Genomic DNA, 17,793 nt, shown 5'->3' with positions numbered 1-17,793 from the left:
TTTTCCCAATCACAGAATAAATCGGGTTGGAAAAGGCCTCTGAGGCCATCGAGCCCTAGCTCTGACCAAACACCACCATGGCACTGAGTGCCACGACCAGTTTCTCTAGGAACAGTGATTCCACCACCTGCAGCCCATTCCTAAATCTAATCCCCCTTTCTGTAAATAAATTCTTCCTAATGCCCACCCTCAGCCTTCTCCCAGGTGGCTACACCCTCCTGGCAGGTAGAAGGAGGAATTCCTCCCTGCATTTTACCCCTTCACCCCTTCAGGAAGTCACACAGGGCCTGGCCTGCCAGCACTGGGTCAGTGGGACAGAGCTGTTCCCTGTGCCAGTGCCTGGGGAACGGGGCAGAGCAGCCTGGAAAGCACCCGCTACCAGAGCCACAGGGAAGGCAGAGAATCCCCCTGCAGGCTGCCAGGACCAGCCTTTCATCCCTGCCAGAGCGGGACAGCCACACCCCAGGAACGCTCGGGCAGGGAAGGAGTTACCCTGCCCTGCCTGTACTTGTCCTTCCCTGCCTCCCAGGCTGAGTTCTGCTTCCTCAGCCTCACCAACGCACACATTCGCTTGATCACAGCACGAATGTAAGTGTTAATCACCCTAAATCCTTCTCCATTCACACAGAACATTACTTCCTTTCATTTGTCAGAAAAAACCCCACTGTGGTGATTTTAATTACAAATCTATATTTTTACTAAAAATAAATACAAAACCACCCTGCTTACACTCAGGCCAGGAGCCAGCCTGGCCTGGGGAGCAGGACAAAGGCTGTGACAGTCCCTGCTCAGCGTGGCTGGGCCCTGAGGCTGCCCAGGGCGGGCTGGGACGCTCGGACAAAGGCCATGTCCTGTCTGTACTTCATGGCCGTGAGGGGCTGGCGCCTCAGCAGCTGGTCACCCATGTCCTGGGGCTCAGGCTCATCGTAGATGGTGGAGATGACAACAGAGCTGTCACCACGGGGCTTCTTCCTCCTCACAAAGGTTGGCAGCTTCTCCCCATGGTATCTGCAGGGAAGCAGGAAGGTTTGGTGGGAGCTGCAGAAGCCATCAGGCCTCTCTGAGCTTCCCAGCTCCTTTCCCGGAATGGTTTGGGCTGGAAGGGACCTTAAACCCACCCAGTTCCACCCTGTGCCATGGGCAGGGACAGCTCCCACAGAGGCTCCAGCCCTGCTCCACCGAGGAGCCCCAGATGTCAGGAGGAGCAGCCTGTTTGGCTGTGGAACTGCCCAGCTGTGCAGGGATCATCCCTGGGACAGCCCTTTGCAGCCCCCCAGTGCTGTGAGCCTGGGCACAGGGGGAACAGGGGCTGGGAGGGCTCTTGGGAACTCACCCCAGCCCCCTCTTGCACCGGGGGTTCTGACCCTCGTTGTCCAGAGCTTCAGCCATGCCAGAGTTGCTGCTGCCCAGGCCCAGCCCCTCTGTCCAGCCCTGCTGCTCCAGGACCTTCCTGCCAAAGCCCTGGGAGACAGGAGAAAACCATCACAGACTTGCTGGACAAATCCCACCCTCATCTTCCCACAGCCAAGACCTCTCCTCCTCCTCCTCCTCCTGAGAGGCAGGCAGAGCTCTCCCACCTTGGTGTGCCTCTCGAAGGTGCCGATGTGCTGCCCTGACACAGAGCCATCCTCCAGCCCGGCCCGGAGCCGCTGCTCCAGCCACATCTGCACCGAGTCCCGGGCGTCCTTGTCCCCTCCATCTGGGGACAAAGCAGCCACAGTGAGCACAGCCCAGCCCAGCCAGCTTGGGCACCACCAGCGTGCTCCCCAGAGCACTAGCACAGGAGGCAGAACCTGTTCTTTTTGGCAAGCCTTGCTGCCAGACCAGAAAAGCACAGTTTCAGGTTCACTGACAGCCTGGGTGCTTTCAAAGAATGACAAAGAGCTCCTGAATTGTGCATGGTCAGAAGTTCTCTGGTTCCCCTGGGGAGGGTGGCTCAGCTCTCATACCTTTGTCATAGTAGATGCTCATGTCCACGTCCCAATCATCGGCTGTCTGCTCGTCAAAGTCTGCCAAGAGAAGGGAAGCAGCACTTTGGGTGAGCTCTGGCACAGGGCAGCTCTTTCCCTGACCCTCCCAGCTGTCCCCTCCTGGCAAGAGCTGTGCAGAGCCACAGGGCCCCCCCTGAGCCTCCTTTGCTCCAGGCTGAGCCCCTTCCCCAGCTCAGCCCCTGCCCTGGGCACTCCCCAGCCCCTCCATGTCTCTGGACACAGCTCTGCACTCAGGGTGGTGCCTCAGCAGTGCCAGCACAGAGGAAACGGCCTTAGGGACCCCCCAAACCCCACTGCCCACCCAAGGGGCTGCCAGCAGCACCACGGGGGTCTCAGCCCTGTGCCCGAGGGAGGGCTCAGCAGCCAGGGCACGGTGCTGGGGGCTCCAGCTGGCCCGTGGGCTCAGTGACACAAACAGCAGGGTCACCTCCGTCCTGCTCCTGCCAGAACTGGGCATCCGTGTAGAACACGAGGCCGGAGCCGCCCTTCTCCCACTTGAGCTCGATCTCCTCCTCGAAGAGGCGCTCGCGCAGCCGCTCCTGCTGCGTCACGTCCTCGTGCAGCGCCGCGTGCCGCTGCCACTCCTCGCACGTGTCATCGTCCTGTGGGGGACAGCATGGCAGGGGATGGAGCTGGGACACAGCACAGCCCCCTCCTGGCACGTGTCATTGTCCTAAAGGGGACAGCACAGCCTGGAATGGAGCAGGGGACACTGCACAGCCCCCATCTCACACATGTCATTGTCCTGCAGGGGACACAGCTGAGCCCAGGATGGAGCTGGGACACAGCACATCCCCCTCCTCACGTGTCCCTGTCCTGCAAGGACAATCTGGGATGGAGCTAGGGACACCAGCACAATCTGGGATGCAGCTGAGCCCTCTCCTGCTCCCTGCCCCGTCCCACCGCCCTCCCCTGGAGCAGCTCTGCTCAGGCCCCGACACGAGGGATGAGCTCATCCCTGACTCAGAGCCCTGCCAGCTCAGCAGGAGCAATCCCAGAGCAGCCCCAGCCCAGGGGCCCCAGCTGATGCCCATGTAAGGAGCAGGGCTGCTGGACCTCAGTCAGCACGGCAGGGAGCTCATTCCACTGCAGCTGATCCCTGGAGATTGCGTGGGCTCCAGGAAGCAGCTCCTGGCACAGACACAGAGCTGCCAGCCCGGTCCTGGGCACAGCCACTGCCCAGCCACAAGAATGGCTGCAGAGCCAGGACCAGCCTGGGAGAAACAGCTGGAGGAGTCTGTTCAGCCTGCAGAAGGCAAGGCTCCATAAAAAGCTGGGAAAAGGAGGGAACAAAGCGTCCCTGTGCCCCACGTTGCCAGGAGAAAGGAATGGGGTGCAGCTGCAGCAGAGATCTGGCATCTGAGTTAATTCTGGTGGAGCAGAGAACGGGAATGGCTTGCCTGGGGATCTGTAATGACAGAGCTTTGGGAGAACAGGCCAGACAGGCGTCTGCCAGGGACAGGGCTGGGATGGCTCCTGCCCTGCCCATTCTCCAGGAGCCTCTGTCACTGAAGCCATGTCCCCAGAGTGACTAACCCCCAGTGCAGGAGCAGCCGAGGTCAGCCCTCTGTGCAGCTCTGCACGTCCTCCCAGCACAGCAACGAGATGGAGCTGGGGACACAGCCCAGCCTCTGCCACCCCATCTGCCAGGCACCAGAGCAGGACCTGCTGGGCAGCACCAGCCTCCCCTCTGCTCCTCCTCAGATCAGAGCCTTTGGGATAAACCCCTATGACCACCCTGAGCAGTTCTGGGGGCTCAGCGCCCCTGTCCCTGCCCCGAGGGGCTCAGTGCACCAATGGGTGAACAATCCTACTTTAAAGCTGGTTTTAACACGCCATTTATCCAACTAAGAGATGAAAAATGAGCTCAGAGATGGGATCTGTCCTCACAGCTCCAACAGCCCAGCCCACAGGATGGTGCTGGAATGTTCCACTTACGTCATCCGAGTTTGACTCCTCTTCCTCCTGCTGCTGCCCCTCCTCATCCTCCTGGGGCTGGGCAGGCTGAGTCAGCGCCACGGGCTCCTCTCCCTCGGTGATCTCATCCCCCGCAGCCGTGTAGACTCGCTCCTCCTCGGGCACGGTGTCGGTGCCCGGGTACTGGAAGGGCACGTTCCCGTACCTGCGGGAGGAGCCCGTCCTGGGAAAATCCAGCTGCAGGCGGGAGATGACGCGGGGGGGCAGGCGGCAGGCGCGGATCAGCTCCAGGAACACGCCCAGGGGGGTGCCCACGTTCCCGCGGGGCATGAACGAGGGCGGGTTCAGCTCGGGCAGCCGCCGCAGCTCCGCCTCCGTCACCGCCGGGCCGGCGGCAGCCCCGGCCGGGCTGGGGGGAGCCTCCGGGCCTGCGGGGACAACGAGGGGACAGGGAACAGTGTGGGGGCTGCAGGGGACAAGGGAGGGTTTAGGGGGCCCACAGGACATAAAAGGCTGGTTTTGGGGGCCCACGGGAGAGCAGGGATGGTTTTGGGGGCCCGCAGGAGTACAGGGATGGTTTTGGGGGTTATAGGAGAGCAGGGATGGTCTGAGGGTCCAACACCCACCGGGGGCAGGTAAATCCAGGCACTCACGAGCAGGAGGGGGATAAGCAGAGCCCACACGGGCTCTTCCTACCTCGGAGCAGACTTAACGCGTTAAGGAAGCCCTAGGAGGAGCTTTAACCACCCGGTGCCCGAGGGTCCCGCCCGTACCTGTCCCGGCGCTCAGGCGGACCCTGCGGATGAGGCAGCGGCCGGGCAGCGCGGCGCCGTCGGGCCCGAGCCAGCGCTTGCCCGAGTACATGCGGACGAAGCGGCGGGCACGGCCGGGCCGCACGGACACCAGGCAGCAGCAGGTGCGCGGCGCCGAGGCCCCGCCGCCGCCGGCCGCTGGCGGGCGCTCGGGGCGGTGCCGGTAGTGGAAGCAGAGGAAGCCGCCGGCCTCCAGGAACTGGCTGAAGTAGGCGCGAAGCTGCGCGGAGCGGAGCGCGGCCGGGATGCCGCTCACCAGGCAGTACCGGGCCGCGCCGCCATCGCCGTCGGTACCGCTGGGCGCCGCCATCTTGGCCCGCCGGTGCTGGCGCGCTGTGATGACGTAGCGCGCTCTGATGACGTTGCGCGTGCAGTGATGACGCTGCGCGTGCGTGTGAAGGGCGCCGCCTTGTGGCGAGAGAGCGCACGGCAGGCGGGGCGTCCTGGGGAGGTCACAGGGGTGGGGACAGGGACACTGGGGGTCACAGGGGCTGGGGGGTCACAGGGAGACCCTGGGGGGGTCACAGGGGTTGGGGACCAAGATCCCCCATTGATGGAGGGTTTAACAGGCCCAGGGGCAGCAGGGCTTGGCCAGACTCCCGAGGGTCTCAGGACTCTGAGGGTCACAATCCCCGGGGGTCACAGCCCCAGGGGTCTCAGGGGTTCCCTGGGCTGCCCTCCTCACCCCATACCAGGGCTCTCTGGCCTTGATCCCACCCTGTTCAGCCCCCTGTCTGCATTGCCAGATGGAAAATCCCTTTTTATTCCATTCTGTCTTTTCCATGCCTGCATTTTTTTTTCTGCCCACCCCAAATTCAACACTGTCTCTAAAAAGGCACCACGGTGGTCCAAACCAGCAAACATTTTATTAAAAAAATAATTTATTTCATCTTATATACAAACCACGTGAATGTACACATAAAATACTGACACCTCACCTGCTGGAGGCAGGAGGAGCGAGTTTTCCAGGTGTGCACCTGGCTCTGTCTCCAGGGAGGGAGGTTTGGGTCTCCCACTAAACCAGCTCTGCTTGGGTTTAACTTTTCACACAGACAGGAAAGCCCAGAGCCCCACAAGAGGTGCAGTAGGTTGAGGCGCTGCCAAGTGCTCTTAATCCTGTTGCATTTCATGGAATTACGGAGGAAAGAGAGAATCTCAGGAAAAGAGGGGTGAGTCTGTCCACCCTGTAGGATTTAACACTCTGGCTTTTTCCCTGAAGAAATGTCCTGAGAATTTCTAAGAGTCCAAGCACGGAAGCCAGACCCAGAGCTAATTCTATAATCATCCCTCAGTCAATGATCTCACTGAGGATCCCACCATGGCATCAAGCTGAGCACACCCCTCACTGCTCGGAGCTCACAGCAAGATGAGCAAAAACCGGGAGCAGGGCAGGAAACCCTTTGCCCACTCACACTGTCCGGGCTGGAGAGAAGCTCAGGGGGAGCAGGAGCTGCTGTGAGCCTGCTGAGCCTCAGCTGCCCCCGCAGGGCTGCTCCAGCCTGGGCACACACGGAGATCCCGCAGGTCCGGAGTGTTCCTGTCCCGTGTCAGCGGGGCAGCGGCACCCAGGGCGCCTGCGGCCAGCCCGACACCTCGAAGAGCATCTCGGCCAGCAGCTCGCCCATGGCCGCGTCGCCGATGACGGGTCGGAAGAAGAGCGCCGTGACCAGGGCGGCGGGGACGGAGCCCAGCGAGGCGGCGAGGCGCAGGGTGTGCGGGACGCGCTGGCGGTGCTCGGGGTGCGGCAGCTCCCGCAGCGCCCGCTGCGCCTCCCGCTGCAGGCTCTCGATGTACAGGGCGGCCCGCAGCCCCGGGATGTCTGCAGGGGACAGCACAGAGAGAGCGAGGTCAGGGATGGCCAACAGAGACAGGCTTCTCCCATTCCCACCCTTCCCCGTTTCTCATACAGCTCTAGAGAGGCACCGCTGTTCCCGGGATGCTGGGTGAGGCTGGGACAGCACCTAACAGGGAAAGTCGTGCTTTAAAAGTAAAGCAATCCAGGATTTATTGTCTGCAGGGCGGGCAGAGGTTGTGACATCCTCCCTTCCTGCTTCCCAGTGCATTTGGGAACGGCCAGAGTTAGGGAAAAGGTGACCAGCCCTCTCTGCTCTCACACCTGCCCATCTCTGAGCATCTCCAGGACATGAGATGTGTTCACCTGGGAAGGTGGTGGGGTCCCCATCCCTGTCCCTGGCACTCAGTGCTCTGGGCTCATGGGGAGTGGCACAGGGTACACTCCATGGTCTTTGAGACCTTTTCCAGCCTCAGTGGCTCTGGGACACCGTGATTCTGCGCTCAGCTGCCAGCGGGGATCAGCAGAGCCACGAGGGCCTGGCACTCACCTGGATTGAAGAGGATGGCTCCCCTCAGGTAGGTGAACTCGCTGGGGCTCAGGTCCAGCCTCCAGAAGCTGTTGAGGCAGCCCTGCAGCCTCTGCACGGCCGCCAGCGTGGGCTGTGCCCCCTCGGGCTCCTGCCCCTTGCTCTGCCCGCTGAGCAGGATCTTCTTGAGCATGCTGGGCGCCGGCGCCTCCATCACCTCGAAGGTCACCATCTCCTGCACCAGCCCCAGCAGGAAGAGCGGCACCCAGCAGCCGTCCAGCAGCAGCAGCTGGTCCTCGCGCGGCAGCAGGCGGAAGGCGGCCACGTTCTTGACGAAGCTGATGGTCTTGAGCAGCACGTGCGAGGCGGCGCGGCAGGTGAGCTGCGGCGTGCGCAGGCACACGGCGCGGCGCTGCCGGCACGGGCACTGCTGCCGCGGCCGCAGCTCCTGGCTCAGCAGCGTGTACAGGATGGCGGGCTGCCGCTCCTTGCCGTGGCACCGGCACCGCTCGCAGCCTGCGTCCACGCTGGAGCTCATGGCTCTGCCAGCTCCTTCAAGAGAGACGCAAAATCCCTTCCAGAATGAGTCCCGGCCTGGATTGTCCCTGTCCTGCCGGCCCCTGACTGAACCAGCCAGCTCTTATAAGGCCGGGTCACAGTGAACACCCCTCGGCAGCCTTGACCGGCCTGATTAAGCAGCCCTCATTAAACCAGCCGACCAACCCCGTGGCTGCTGGGCGGATTGGCCGGGCCAGGCGCGGTCAACGGCCGTTTTTCTCAATGAATCGGCGGGGAGGGGTTGTGTGGCCTTATCAGGATTACCCAAACAGGATAAACAGAGTCATTAGCCCAGGCTGTACCATGGCACCAAGGCCCCATCGGGCAGCTGTCGCTGCCAGGGTTCACAGACAAACACGGGGCGCTCGTCTGAGCCCGGCGTTCAACGGCCCCGGCGCCCGGCCTTGGCAGCAGCAACCTGGAAGTTGTGTTATCAGCAGCTGTTTGCCTGGCCTTGCTCGGGAGCCGCTTGTTGTGGTGCAGGAAGAGGAACCCGGTGAACCCCCAGGCTGTGATGGGCCCAGGGGTCGGGTCTGTCAGAGGGCTGGAAAGGGAAAACGCTGCCATGTGCAGAATGAGAGAAAAGTAAGGAAAAAAAGCCAAAATTCTCATAATTGTCCTAGTGGAAACATGGTCCATGGGTCGTGTCTCTCAGAGGGCTGGGAAAGGGAAAACACTCCCATTTGCAGAATGAGAGAAAAGTATGGAAAAAAGGCCAAAATTATCGTATTGTCCTAGTGGAAACACAGCCCAGGGGTTGTGTCCCTCAGAGGAAACACAGAGCTGGGAAAAGGAAAACGCTCCCTTTTGCAGAATGAGAGAAAAGTAAGGAAAAAAGGCCAGAATTCCTGTATTATCCCAGTGGAAAGGGACCCAGAGGGGCTGGTGGACAGCAGCTGACCATGAGCCAAAGTGGGCAATGGTTGTTGGGGGGGCCCGCACTCAGGCCTGGGCCCAGTTTGGGCCCCTCACTTCACAGACATTGAGCAGTCCAGGGAAGGGCTCGGAGCTGGGAAGGGGTGGGGCCCAGGAGCGGCTGAGGGAGCAGGGGGCTCAGCAAAGGAGGCTCAGGGGCCCCTCTGGCCCCGGCTCCCCGGCAGGACGGGCCAGGCCCGGGCCGGGCCCTCTCCGCGCCCCGGGCACCGCGGCCCGCCCGGCCCGTCGCCATGACAACCCCGCCGCGCCGCGCGGCCCGCCCTTCCCCGCGAGATTGACAGCCCCCGCGACCAATCGGCGAAGAGGGCGGCCAATCGGCGAAGAGGACGGCGCGGGAGCGCCCTGGGATTGGCGGGCGGGGAGGACCTCGCGCTTCCGCGGGCGCCGGTTCCGGTTCCGGTGGCGGCCCGGTGCGGGAGCGGCGGCGCGATGGGGCTGAGCGCGGAGGAGGCGGCGGAGCAGGAGGATCGCTTCGACGGGATGCTGCTCGCCATGGCCCAGCAGCACCAGGGCGGCGTGCGCGAGGTAGCGCCGCCGGCAGCGGGCGCGGGGAGGGCGGGGCGGGAGCGGAGGAGCGAGCGGGGAGCGGCCCGGCCTCCTCGGGCCCCGCCCCGGCACGTGGAGCAGGGCCCGCACGTGCGCCGCTCCCGGAGCGGCGATAACGGCCGGGCCCGCTCGTTAATAAGCGTGGTGTTAATGAGGCGCCCCCAGCGCGGCCTCGCAGCTCGGCCCCGGTGCCCCGGGAAGGCTCCGGGTGCGCGGCAGTGCCGGTGATGGGGCACAGCACCACGGGGCAGCATCGAGCTGTCCCGGTCACCCTCCCGGCACAGCCCCGCGAGGCCTGGTCGTGATCGCGGGATCCCCCCATGCTCGGGATCTGCTCACCCGCCCCGGTCCCACCGGCTGCGGGCTCCGGGATCCCGGCACTGACCGGCACCAGGGCTGGAGGGTGTGGGAACATCGCACCCACATCCCACTCAGAAATAATTCATAAAAAATGCTCCTGTAACAGCCCCTCATGTGGCAAAACCTCGGAGTGAAACCCCCACGGGACAGGATTCCTGGGAAATAAAGATCAGCCAAGCTCAAGGAGAATGTGGGATTCCAGAGGGGGTTTGGAGGTGCTGGTTCATGCATCAGTGCATTTTTACCCTGGCAGCTGTAGAAACATGGAGCTTGCATGCTTTTAGGTGTGCAAAGAAGCAAAACATACTATGGGTGTATATATATATATATATATATGGGATATGTATGCATGCATAAATCCATTCTTGCCTGGGGTGTGGGACCAGGAGCTGGGCATAAAGTGCAGCCTTCAAGCAAAGCACCCCAAGCCCCCTGTGCAGGAATCCAGGCTGGATGTGCCCAGCTGAGTGTTCTGGAGGCAGAGCTCACGGGGCTGGCTCCAGGGCACTGCTGGCACAGCCACAGATAGGGAGGACAAAGGATCAAGGCTGCTCCAGGGACACGAGGTGCCTCTCAGTGACCTGGCCTCACTGCTCCCTCTCTCCCCACCCTGTTCCCCAGCTCGTGAACACCTTCTTCAGCTTCCTGAGGAGGAAGACAGATTTCTTCACCGGGGGAGAGGACGGAGTAGCAGAGAAGGTAAACAATAAACGTGCAGGCCTTTAGCTCTTGTCCCTTCCATCCCACCCGTGTGTGTGCCATGCCAGGGCTCCCCTGCTTGAACAGCTCCCAGCATCTGGGTGCACGTGGGCACCAGCAGCTCCCGAGGGAAGGAAGGAGAACCCAGAGCTGCCCCTGTCAGGTGAGGAGCACCCAATTAATTCCCTGCTGGATGGTGCCTCAGTGCAGGTTTCTTGCCAGGCTCTGGCCAAAGGCTAGTTTGGAAAGCAAACCTGCCAGACACACTGACTTAGCAGTGACACAGCAGGTGATAACCCCCGTTACCTTGTTTGCTCAGCCAGGAAAAACACAAAGTCCAGGGCTCTGCACATGCAGCTGCCCCTTGGCCGGGCTGGGCAGCCTGGACAGAGCATCCCCTCTCCTGCAGGGAGCCCTTGCTGGAGCTGGAGGGCTTTAAGGTCCTTTCAGCCCAAAACATCTGTGATTCTCTGAAAGAAAGAAAGAAAGGTGAACCCCACTGTCATTTTTTATGGAATAGAGAGCAGATGTCCCCTATTCCTGGGGGCTGTGTGATCCCACCTGAGCTCAGAGGTGCCTGGCTGCTGTCCTTGGCAGTGCTGGCATCTGTCACAATGCTTTATTGTGCTCTGCCACCACAGGAACACCGCAAACAGGGAAGGAGCTGCTTCCCCAGCCCTGCTGAGCCCTCGGCATGCAGGAGGCAGGAGAGGGTGGGAAGGTCACTGCGTGTTTTGGGGGCTGTTTCAGCAGGCTCAGGGTGTGGGCAGTGACAGGGACAAGCTCAGGCACTGCAGGTGGTTTCCTCACCCAGGTGGGACATCCTGGGGGATGCACAGCTTGCATTCTGTACTCCAGGAGACACTGGGGCTGAGCTGTATAAACAATCCTTGCTCCTAAAGCCAGGCAGAAACACTCAGTGCTTGCTTACAAACTGCAGTTTGCTTGGAAAAGGCTCTGTATTTCCCTCCCACCCTGAAACTCCTGGGGTATATATAAATAAATAAAAGTTCCCCCTGTTATTATTCCCATCTGAGGATGTGTCCCTGTTGTTTCTGGGGCAGACCCCAGCTCACCTACGTGCTGCTGTGCACAGCAGCCCTGGCCTTATCGAGCCTGGGGCAGTGCTCTGGCTCCCTGCCTGTGTACTCAGCTTTCCCTTGGCAGCCAGACCTTGGGATTGACTCCCAGAGTCACAACAACCTCCAGAGACCTGGGAGCAGGGCTGAAACAAAGGGTGTGTGGAGGAACTCACCCCTCGGTGTGAAAACAAGTGCTTCAAGCATTTCTCCTCCAAATCATGGCACTCCAAATCGGGCTCCATCTGGAGAAAAGCCCACAGAAAGGTCAGAAGTAGGTAAAGAAGCTGGATCTGGTGTGTCCAGCTGTCCTGGAGGTATGGAGTAGCTTCAGGTGGCTGGGTTGGACATCAGCTCGTCCTGCTGGAGTTGCACAAAGAACAAAATTAGGAGGATTTTAATTTCACTGTTATGTCCTGGAAACATACTCCCCATGTAACTAGGAAGGACTACATTTAAACACTTCAAATTTTCCCCTTTTCCTCCCTTTTCACTTCCTCCTCTGCTTTTTAAATTGAAAAATCTCTAGATTCCCAGTCCAAAAAACTGAGCAAAGATGAAGGGAAGATTCCCAACATCCGTGTGACTCAGCAGATTTTCCTGTGCTCCTCAGGAGACCGAGTGGGCTTGGTTTAGGTTTGAATTGGGTGGTGTTTAACCCCCTGTGCCCTGTCCCCAGCTGATCACAGAGGCCTTCAGCCACCACAACAAGGTGGTGCTGGTGTCCAGGTGGATCTTCCTACCTGCAGGGACACACCAGATCCACACGGCCTGTGCTCCTCAGGAGTGGGCTTGGATAGGTGTAGCACGGGTGGTCTTTGACCCTGTGTGGTGGTTCAGGTGTGAGGTGGATGGTGTTTAACCCCCTGTGCCCTGTCCCCAGCTGATCACAGAGGCCTTCAGCCACCACAACAAGCTGGCTCAGAAGGAGCGGCGGGAGAAGAAGGCGCGGCAGGAGGCCGAGCGGCGCGAGAAGGCCGAGCGAGCTGCGCGCCTGGCCAGGGACAGGGAGCAGCCCGGCGAGCCGCGCATCAAGGAGCTCACCGACGAGGAGGCAGAGAGGCTGCAGCTGGAAATCAACCAGGTGAGAGCCCAGCAGGTAGTGCAGGTGCAGCTCTGTGCTCCCCGCGGCTGCGAGGGTTCGAGCGGCTCACGCTTGTTCTTCCCTTGGCAGTACCTCTTTCCTAACCTGCCCCTAACCTTCCTAAGGGCTGAAAATTCCCTCTTTTCAAAGTGGGTGCTCTTCAGCTGGAGCTGAAAGGCTGAGGCCATCTAGTGCCAGCTCAGGAGGTGACACAAAGTGCCAGCTCTCAGCTGAGTGTGTTCCTGCTCTTCTCTTTTCAAACAGAAGAAAGAGGCACAAGGGCAGGGTAACAGTGTCCCAGTGAAACCCTCAGAGGAGGAAGGTGAATCTTCAGATTCCAACAAACAGGTAAAACTCGTCTGGAAATACTTCAGATGCATAAAATGGTTTGGGTTGGAAGGGACCTTAAAGCTCATCCTGTTCCACCCTCTGCTGTGACACCTTCCACTACACCAGGCTGCTCCAAGCCCTGTCCAAAATACACACTTTGAAAATACAAATCAGAAAATTTGGCTTTAAAAATGCACAGTTAATTCCTAAATGTGCCAGTGCAGAGGGCCTATGGGTTTTTTTCTGGTAGTCGTGTTCTACCAGAAGCAGCTATCATGGAGCTAAATTTAAGTGGATATAAAATACAAACAACTTACCTGCAATCCTTATAAAACCGAAGAGCTGTTGTTACAATGGAAACTCGAAAAGCTTCTTTCTTTATCTTGGATTGCTCAGGGAACAGATGATGAAGAGGAAGATGAGAAGGATAAAGGAAAACTTAAGCCCAACTCTGGCAATGGAGCTGACCTTCCAAATTACAGATGGACACAGACTCTCTCAGAATTGGATGTAAGTAGTGTTTTATGACCAGATCTGAGGGATCTGAGACAGGGAATAAGAGCAGGTGCTGGTAAGAGCTGAAGTCAATTCCCCGTGTCTCAGTTGCCTCTGAAAGTTTGTTTGAAACAGCAATGTTCCAATAGCTGGCAGAGAGCTTGGTAACTCAGTAGAATTCCCAGGAGCTCTGGTTTTTCAACTTTTGGTCTTGTTTTAACCAGGCATCAAAATCTGCTTCCCTTTTTATGGTCCTTTCCTTTCACCTCCTGCTCACTCAGTACCTCAAGGAAAAGAGTCCCTGCTCTGCCTGGCTCTGGTGAAACCAAGGCAGGAAGGCCTGGAGCAGCAGCATGGCAGGGTGAGGAGGACTTTCCCTGCCCAGCTGCTCAGATCTGCTCCTTTTTGCTGCAGCTGGCTGTGCCCTTCAAGGTGAGCTTCAGGCTGAAGGGCAAGGACGTGGTGGTGGATATCCAGAGACGCCGCCTCAAGGTGGGCCTCAAGGGCCACCCTCCTGTCATTGACGGGGAGCTCTTCAACGAGGTCAAGGTGGAGGAGAGCTCCTGGCTCATCGAGGATGGCAAAACAGTCACCGTGCACCTGGAGAAGGTACAGAGGAGGGGCTGGGCAGGGTCAGGCTTGGCCCTCAGCCTCTTCTGGGCCTCAGCTGAAACAGGGCCACCGTGGTGTCCTGGGCACACTGGCAGGACAACCAGTTCTGCCTGGTTTAAGTTCCTCCATCTTCAGCCTAATTTTATGCTATTCCAGGATACCCAGTGTAATTCTGAGCAGTTCAGGAAAAGCTGGAAGGAAATCAGTCATTTTAATGTTGTCCTTTAGTGTGTTAGTGACATGAAAGTCCAGGGGCAGACCTCCTTGTGTCCCCTCTGGGCCTCTCCAGGTGGTTTGTTGTAATCCCATTTATGTCGTGCCAAGTGGGACATCTGACGTTCTCTCAGATCTCCCAGCTGTGAAAATTGAGGCTGCCTAAAGTAATCTGAAACAAAAATACCCTTTATCTATGTTCAGATTTTACTGCTGTTTAGAAAACTGTCAAATAAAGTTTGGTTCCATTATTTTTTTTCCTATGACTGAGACTTAAAAACCCTAGAACAAGTCCAAGAAAGATAAACTGGTTTTGCTTCTTCATCCTCCAGATCAACAAAATGGAGTGGTGGAACAAACTGGTCTCCACAGACCCAGAAATCAACACCAAGAAAATCAATCCAGAGAACTCAAAGGTAAGAATTGTTTGTTTTAAGGGACAGAGCCTGCTCAGGGGTTACCTCAGCTGAGCCCAGAGTTGTTCCAATGTGGATTTTGCTTCCAGTTGTCAGACCTGGACAGTGAAACTCGCAGCATGGTGGAGAAGATGATGTATGACCAGCGACAGAAGTCCATGGGCCTGCCCACCTCTGATGAGCAGAAGAAGCAGGATATTTTGAAAAAGTGGGTACAGCTCATTCCTGTGCTTGGCTTTGCCTCCCTCTCTGGCACAAATAAGGGAACAGCAGCTTGGCCTTCAGTCCCAGCCATGCTCACCTCTGCACATCTCTGTATTGTTGGCCAACCACCAGTGTCTGTAAAAATCTAGGGGGGCAAAAAGCCTAGTGGGGAAATCTGGGAATGGCCTAGCTCTGGAATTGTCCTAATCTGCTGATTTCAGGTCCAGAAGGCACGTTTGGAGCTGGAGGTGCCATCTCTGCTGAACTTTAACATGGTCTTGATTGGTGTCTAATCTCCCTCGGTAGCCAGCTAATCACCCCTCCCTCTTCCCTCCAGACAGTTGTCCCCAAGCCGCTTTTATGGCTTTATTGCCTTGTTTGGCATAAATGCACTGTGGCAGGGAAATGATTCCTGGAGCTCCCAAGGCCATCTGGGAAGGTGTGGAGGCAATTCTGGGTCACACAGCTTCTTCAGCAAGTGCAGCCCCGCACCTTATCTCTGGGTGAAGGATTGCTGTGGCTGACCTGACTCCTTGCCTCCCTTGGCTTCTCTCGTGGCAGAAGCTTCTCTGTGAGCTGAGTGGGATGTGAGCAGAGCAGGGAGCAGGCTGCCCCGGTGTCAGTGGGATGGGAAGCACCCTCTGCTCTGGGAGATCACATGCAGGACACCTCGCTGGCAGGGCCTCTTGTTCGGTGCTCTGGAAGCTGGCAGAGGATGGAGAGGAAGTTTAGACTTTGTCCAGGGCAAAGGTGCCTCAGTGACACCCATGTGGGTGCTGGTGTCTGCCAGGGGAGCTGTCCTGACTGCCAAACAAGGACAGGATCCTCACAGCACAGATGGCCCTGGAAGTGGAAACGCTGTGGGGGCGTTCCAGGGAAGCCCTGAGATGGGAACACAGAGGAGACCAAGCTGCCCTGCCTTGCAGGGTGTGTGAGGCCTCCACAGGGCTGTGCTGTGTCGCTGGGGGAGCAGAGCAGAGCAGCCTCTCTGTGCAGTGGGCACTCCCGGGCACTGCCCTCACAATTTCCTGATGTGCCAGCCTGAGTCCAAATAGCCCCTGGAAGGTGTCCCTGTCCGTGGCAGGGGGTTGGAACAAGATTATCTTTAAAGTCTCTTCCAACCCACACCATTCTGTGATTTTTCCCTCTGCTGGGACTGCAGTACATCTGAAATCAGATTTCACCTGGTGTGAAACGAGATCCCTCTGGTGTCCTCCCTGAGATTTTACTGTCAGAGCACTGGGGATATTGCCCATATTCCAGTAAAGCTGCCAGCCCTAATCTGCCTTCACCATCTCCCCTGTGCCCCACAATCTGGTGGCTGCTACGTGTGCAGCCCCGAGGCAGCACTGAGGGTGTTTGATAATTAACAGGTCCCGTGTGCCTGGGCTTGCTGACCTGGCAGCCTGGCAGGAATGCTGCTCCCACTGACCTGAGGAAAAGGTGTTTGTAGGGAAAGTCCAGGGAATGTGTCCCAGGGAGCTCAGCAGAGCCCTTCCTGCTGTGGAGGCGTGGGGTTGCAGCAGAACTCCAGAGTGCAGGGAGCAGGGACCCTCCCCTCCCCAAACTGAGCTGCTTGGCTCCTGCTGACTCACCCAAACTCCTGTCTTTGTTTTCCTTGCAGGTTCATGGAACAGCATCCAGAAATGGACTTTTCAAAGGCTAAATTCAACTGAGCTGTCCCCCTTCCCCCCCTCTCTTTCAGTCAGCCCCTTGAATGGGGCAGGAAATGTATGGTTGGATATTCCTCACCTTGGGCAAGTTAAACTTCAGCATCCCCCACCCGAGCTTGCTGTGGAGGGCCCTGCCCAGCCACCCTCGGTGTCCTGGGAGCAGAGGCAGGGCCCCAGAGCAGCTCCAGACAGAGACACCTGCCACCCCTCCCAAAGGCAGTGAGGAGAGGAGGAGGGCTTAGAGCCAAAAGGCTGTTGGGGCTGAGAGAGCCAGACCTGAGAGGTTTTGGGATAAATCCTTGAGGTATTGCTTCGCTTCCCTGGGCTGCTCCGAGCTGCTCGTCCGCTCTTTGCCACTGGCACAGGAACTCCTGGGTTCTGCTCCCTCCTGCTCTCCTGTGAAAACAAGGGTCAAGTTTATTTTGTAAAACAAATCTTTCCCTGCCTTCTTGGGAAGGGAGAACAGCAGTTGGAAAGCACAGCTATTGCAGTGGAGACAGACCCTGCTTCTCCTTGCTGCTGCTCCTGTTTGTGCCACAAGTGGGACAGCTGGAGCACCCCGGGCTCCCAGCACAGATGGAGGGTCAGGCTGCTGTCCTGGAGCAAGGAGAGGCTGGGACTCTGTGGCTGTGGGTGGGGAGGACGTGGGGGGCGTTGGGGATGCTGTTGTTGCTGGGAGTGTCTCCTGCCTCTTCCCCAAGAGCCTTCCTCCCCTCTGGCTGTGCGAGCTCCTGCTGACGAGTGGCATCACTCTGCATGTTCTGTCTTTGTTGAAACTGCAGTGCAACATAAAGGAAAACAAGTGGAATATCCCAGGCAGAGCGTGGTTTCTCTGGCAGAAGGGATCAGGGATCCAGGCTGGGAGGGACAAGGGAGGGTGCCAGGGGTGCTGTGCCCGTGCTCTCTGCAGCTGCCTGGGAATCCCTCTGGCGCTCCCAGCTCCGGACTGACGGTCTCTCCCTCCCTCAGGAGGCGGCAGTGGGAGCTGTGTTTTGCTCAGGAGCGCTGCTGAGCGCCACTCCCAGCTCACACCCCAGGGTGGCTGCTCCAGGCCCTGCTCTCCACAGGGCAGCAATGACCACACCAGGAACCCCCCCTTGCCCCAGGTTTCCTTAATGCCCAGCTCACAAGGAGAGTGTCAGGAAATCCTGGGCTCTGTCCCAAATCCCTGCTGCTGTGGCTCTTCCCTCTGCCTCCCCCAAACATTTCCACCTCCTGCCCGAGGGATGGGCACAAAGGGCTGAAAATCTGTTTGGGCAAAGTCCGGCCTGGCACAGCTCCTGGCCTGGTGGGGTTGTTTTCTGAGCAGCAGAGCACTGTTTGCATGAAGAGTTTTACAGACTCTTGGGGTTTAAAAGCAGCTCCCACCCAGCAGAGCAGTGACCTTGAGGGTGAGCAAGGACCCAGACTGGGGCAGCTGCCTCTGGGCTGGATCCTCCTGCCTGTTTGTCTTACAGATCACCTACACCCACCTGCCTGTCTGTGCTTTGGCCTTGATAAAAGAGCAGCATCTTCTGTTTTCATAAAAAAAGCTGAACTCTGCTGAA

At 58.6% G+C, this 17,793-nt stretch overlaps 3 protein-coding genes across 3 annotated transcripts; 1 reads left to right on the top strand and 2 right to left on the bottom strand.

The window, feature by feature from the left end:
* Positions 1-650: 650 nt before the first annotated feature.
* GPATCH3 (G-patch domain containing 3) lies at positions 651-5,048 on the bottom strand. Its single transcript, XM_064731547.1, has 7 exons — positions 4,682-5,048; positions 3,930-4,336; positions 2,419-2,593; positions 1,950-2,009; positions 1,578-1,699; positions 1,334-1,461; positions 651-1,008 (listed from the first exon to the last, which is right to left on the bottom strand). Exons 1-7 carry the CDS (start codon positions 5,028-5,030, stop codon positions 789-791), a joined length of 1,461 nt encoding a protein of 486 aa, XP_064587617.1. The 5' UTR covers positions 5,031-5,048; the 3' UTR covers positions 651-788.
* Positions 5,049-6,267: 1,219 nt separating this feature from the next.
* On the bottom strand, positions 6,268-7,660 carry NR0B2 (nuclear receptor subfamily 0 group B member 2). The gene is made up of 2 exons (XM_064731857.1): positions 7,063-7,660; positions 6,268-6,539 (listed from the first exon to the last, which is right to left on the bottom strand). The coding sequence occupies exons 1-2, from the start codon at positions 7,577-7,579 to the stop codon at positions 6,268-6,270; spliced, it is 789 nt and encodes a 262-aa protein (XP_064587927.1). The 5' UTR covers positions 7,580-7,660.
* A 1,239-nt stretch (positions 7,661-8,899) lies between these two features.
* NUDC (nuclear distribution C, dynein complex regulator) lies at positions 8,900-17,054 on the top strand. Its single transcript, XM_064731724.1, has 9 exons — positions 8,900-9,060; positions 10,063-10,140; positions 12,103-12,303; positions 12,568-12,651; positions 13,030-13,143; positions 13,543-13,737; positions 14,286-14,369; positions 14,459-14,577; positions 16,198-17,054. The coding sequence occupies exons 1-9, from the start codon at positions 8,965-8,967 to the stop codon at positions 16,247-16,249; spliced, it is 1,023 nt and encodes a 340-aa protein (XP_064587794.1). The 5' UTR covers positions 8,900-8,964; the 3' UTR covers positions 16,250-17,054.
* Positions 17,055-17,793: the final 739 nt, after the last annotated feature.

The sequence above is a fragment of the Zonotrichia leucophrys genome, chromosome 23, assembly GCF_028769735.1.
Source record: "Zonotrichia leucophrys gambelii isolate GWCS_2022_RI chromosome 23, RI_Zleu_2.0, whole genome shotgun sequence".
Lineage (NCBI taxonomy): Eukaryota > Metazoa > Chordata > Aves > Passeriformes > Passerellidae > Zonotrichia > Zonotrichia leucophrys.
This window is presented reverse-complemented; position numbering and strand designations above follow the sequence as displayed.

Bases quoted from the DNA above. Each gene is read 5' to 3' on its own strand.
- GPATCH3 (XM_064731547.1), bottom strand. From the start codon at position 5,030: ATGGCGGCGCCCAGCGGTACCGACGGCGATGGCGGCGCGGCCCGGTAC. The intron at 2,594-3,929 runs GTAAGTGGAACA...TGTCCCCCACAG, and splicing joins AGGAGTCAAACTCGGATGAC to GACGATGACACGTGCGAGGA. The intron at 1,700-1,949 runs GTATGAGAGCTG...CTTTGTCCCCAG, and splicing joins GAGCATCTACTATGACAAAG to ATGGAGGGGACAAGGACGCC.
- NR0B2 (XM_064731857.1), bottom strand. From the start codon at position 7,579: ATGAGCTCCAGCGTGGACGCAGGCTGCGAGCGGTGCCGGTGCCACGGC. The intron at 6,540-7,062 runs GTGAGTGCCAGG...TGTCCCCTGCAG, and splicing joins AGCCATCCTCTTCAATCCAG to ACATCCCGGGGCTGCGGGCC.
- NUDC (XM_064731724.1), top strand. From the start codon at position 8,965: ATGGGGCTGAGCGCGGAGGAGGCGGCGGAGCAGGAGGATCGCTTCGAC. The intron at 12,304-12,567 runs GTGAGAGCCCAG...CTTTTCAAACAG, and splicing joins TGCAGCTGGAAATCAACCAG to AAGAAAGAGGCACAAGGGCA. The intron at 13,738-14,285 runs GTACAGAGGAGG...TTCATCCTCCAG, and splicing joins TCACCGTGCACCTGGAGAAG to ATCAACAAAATGGAGTGGTG.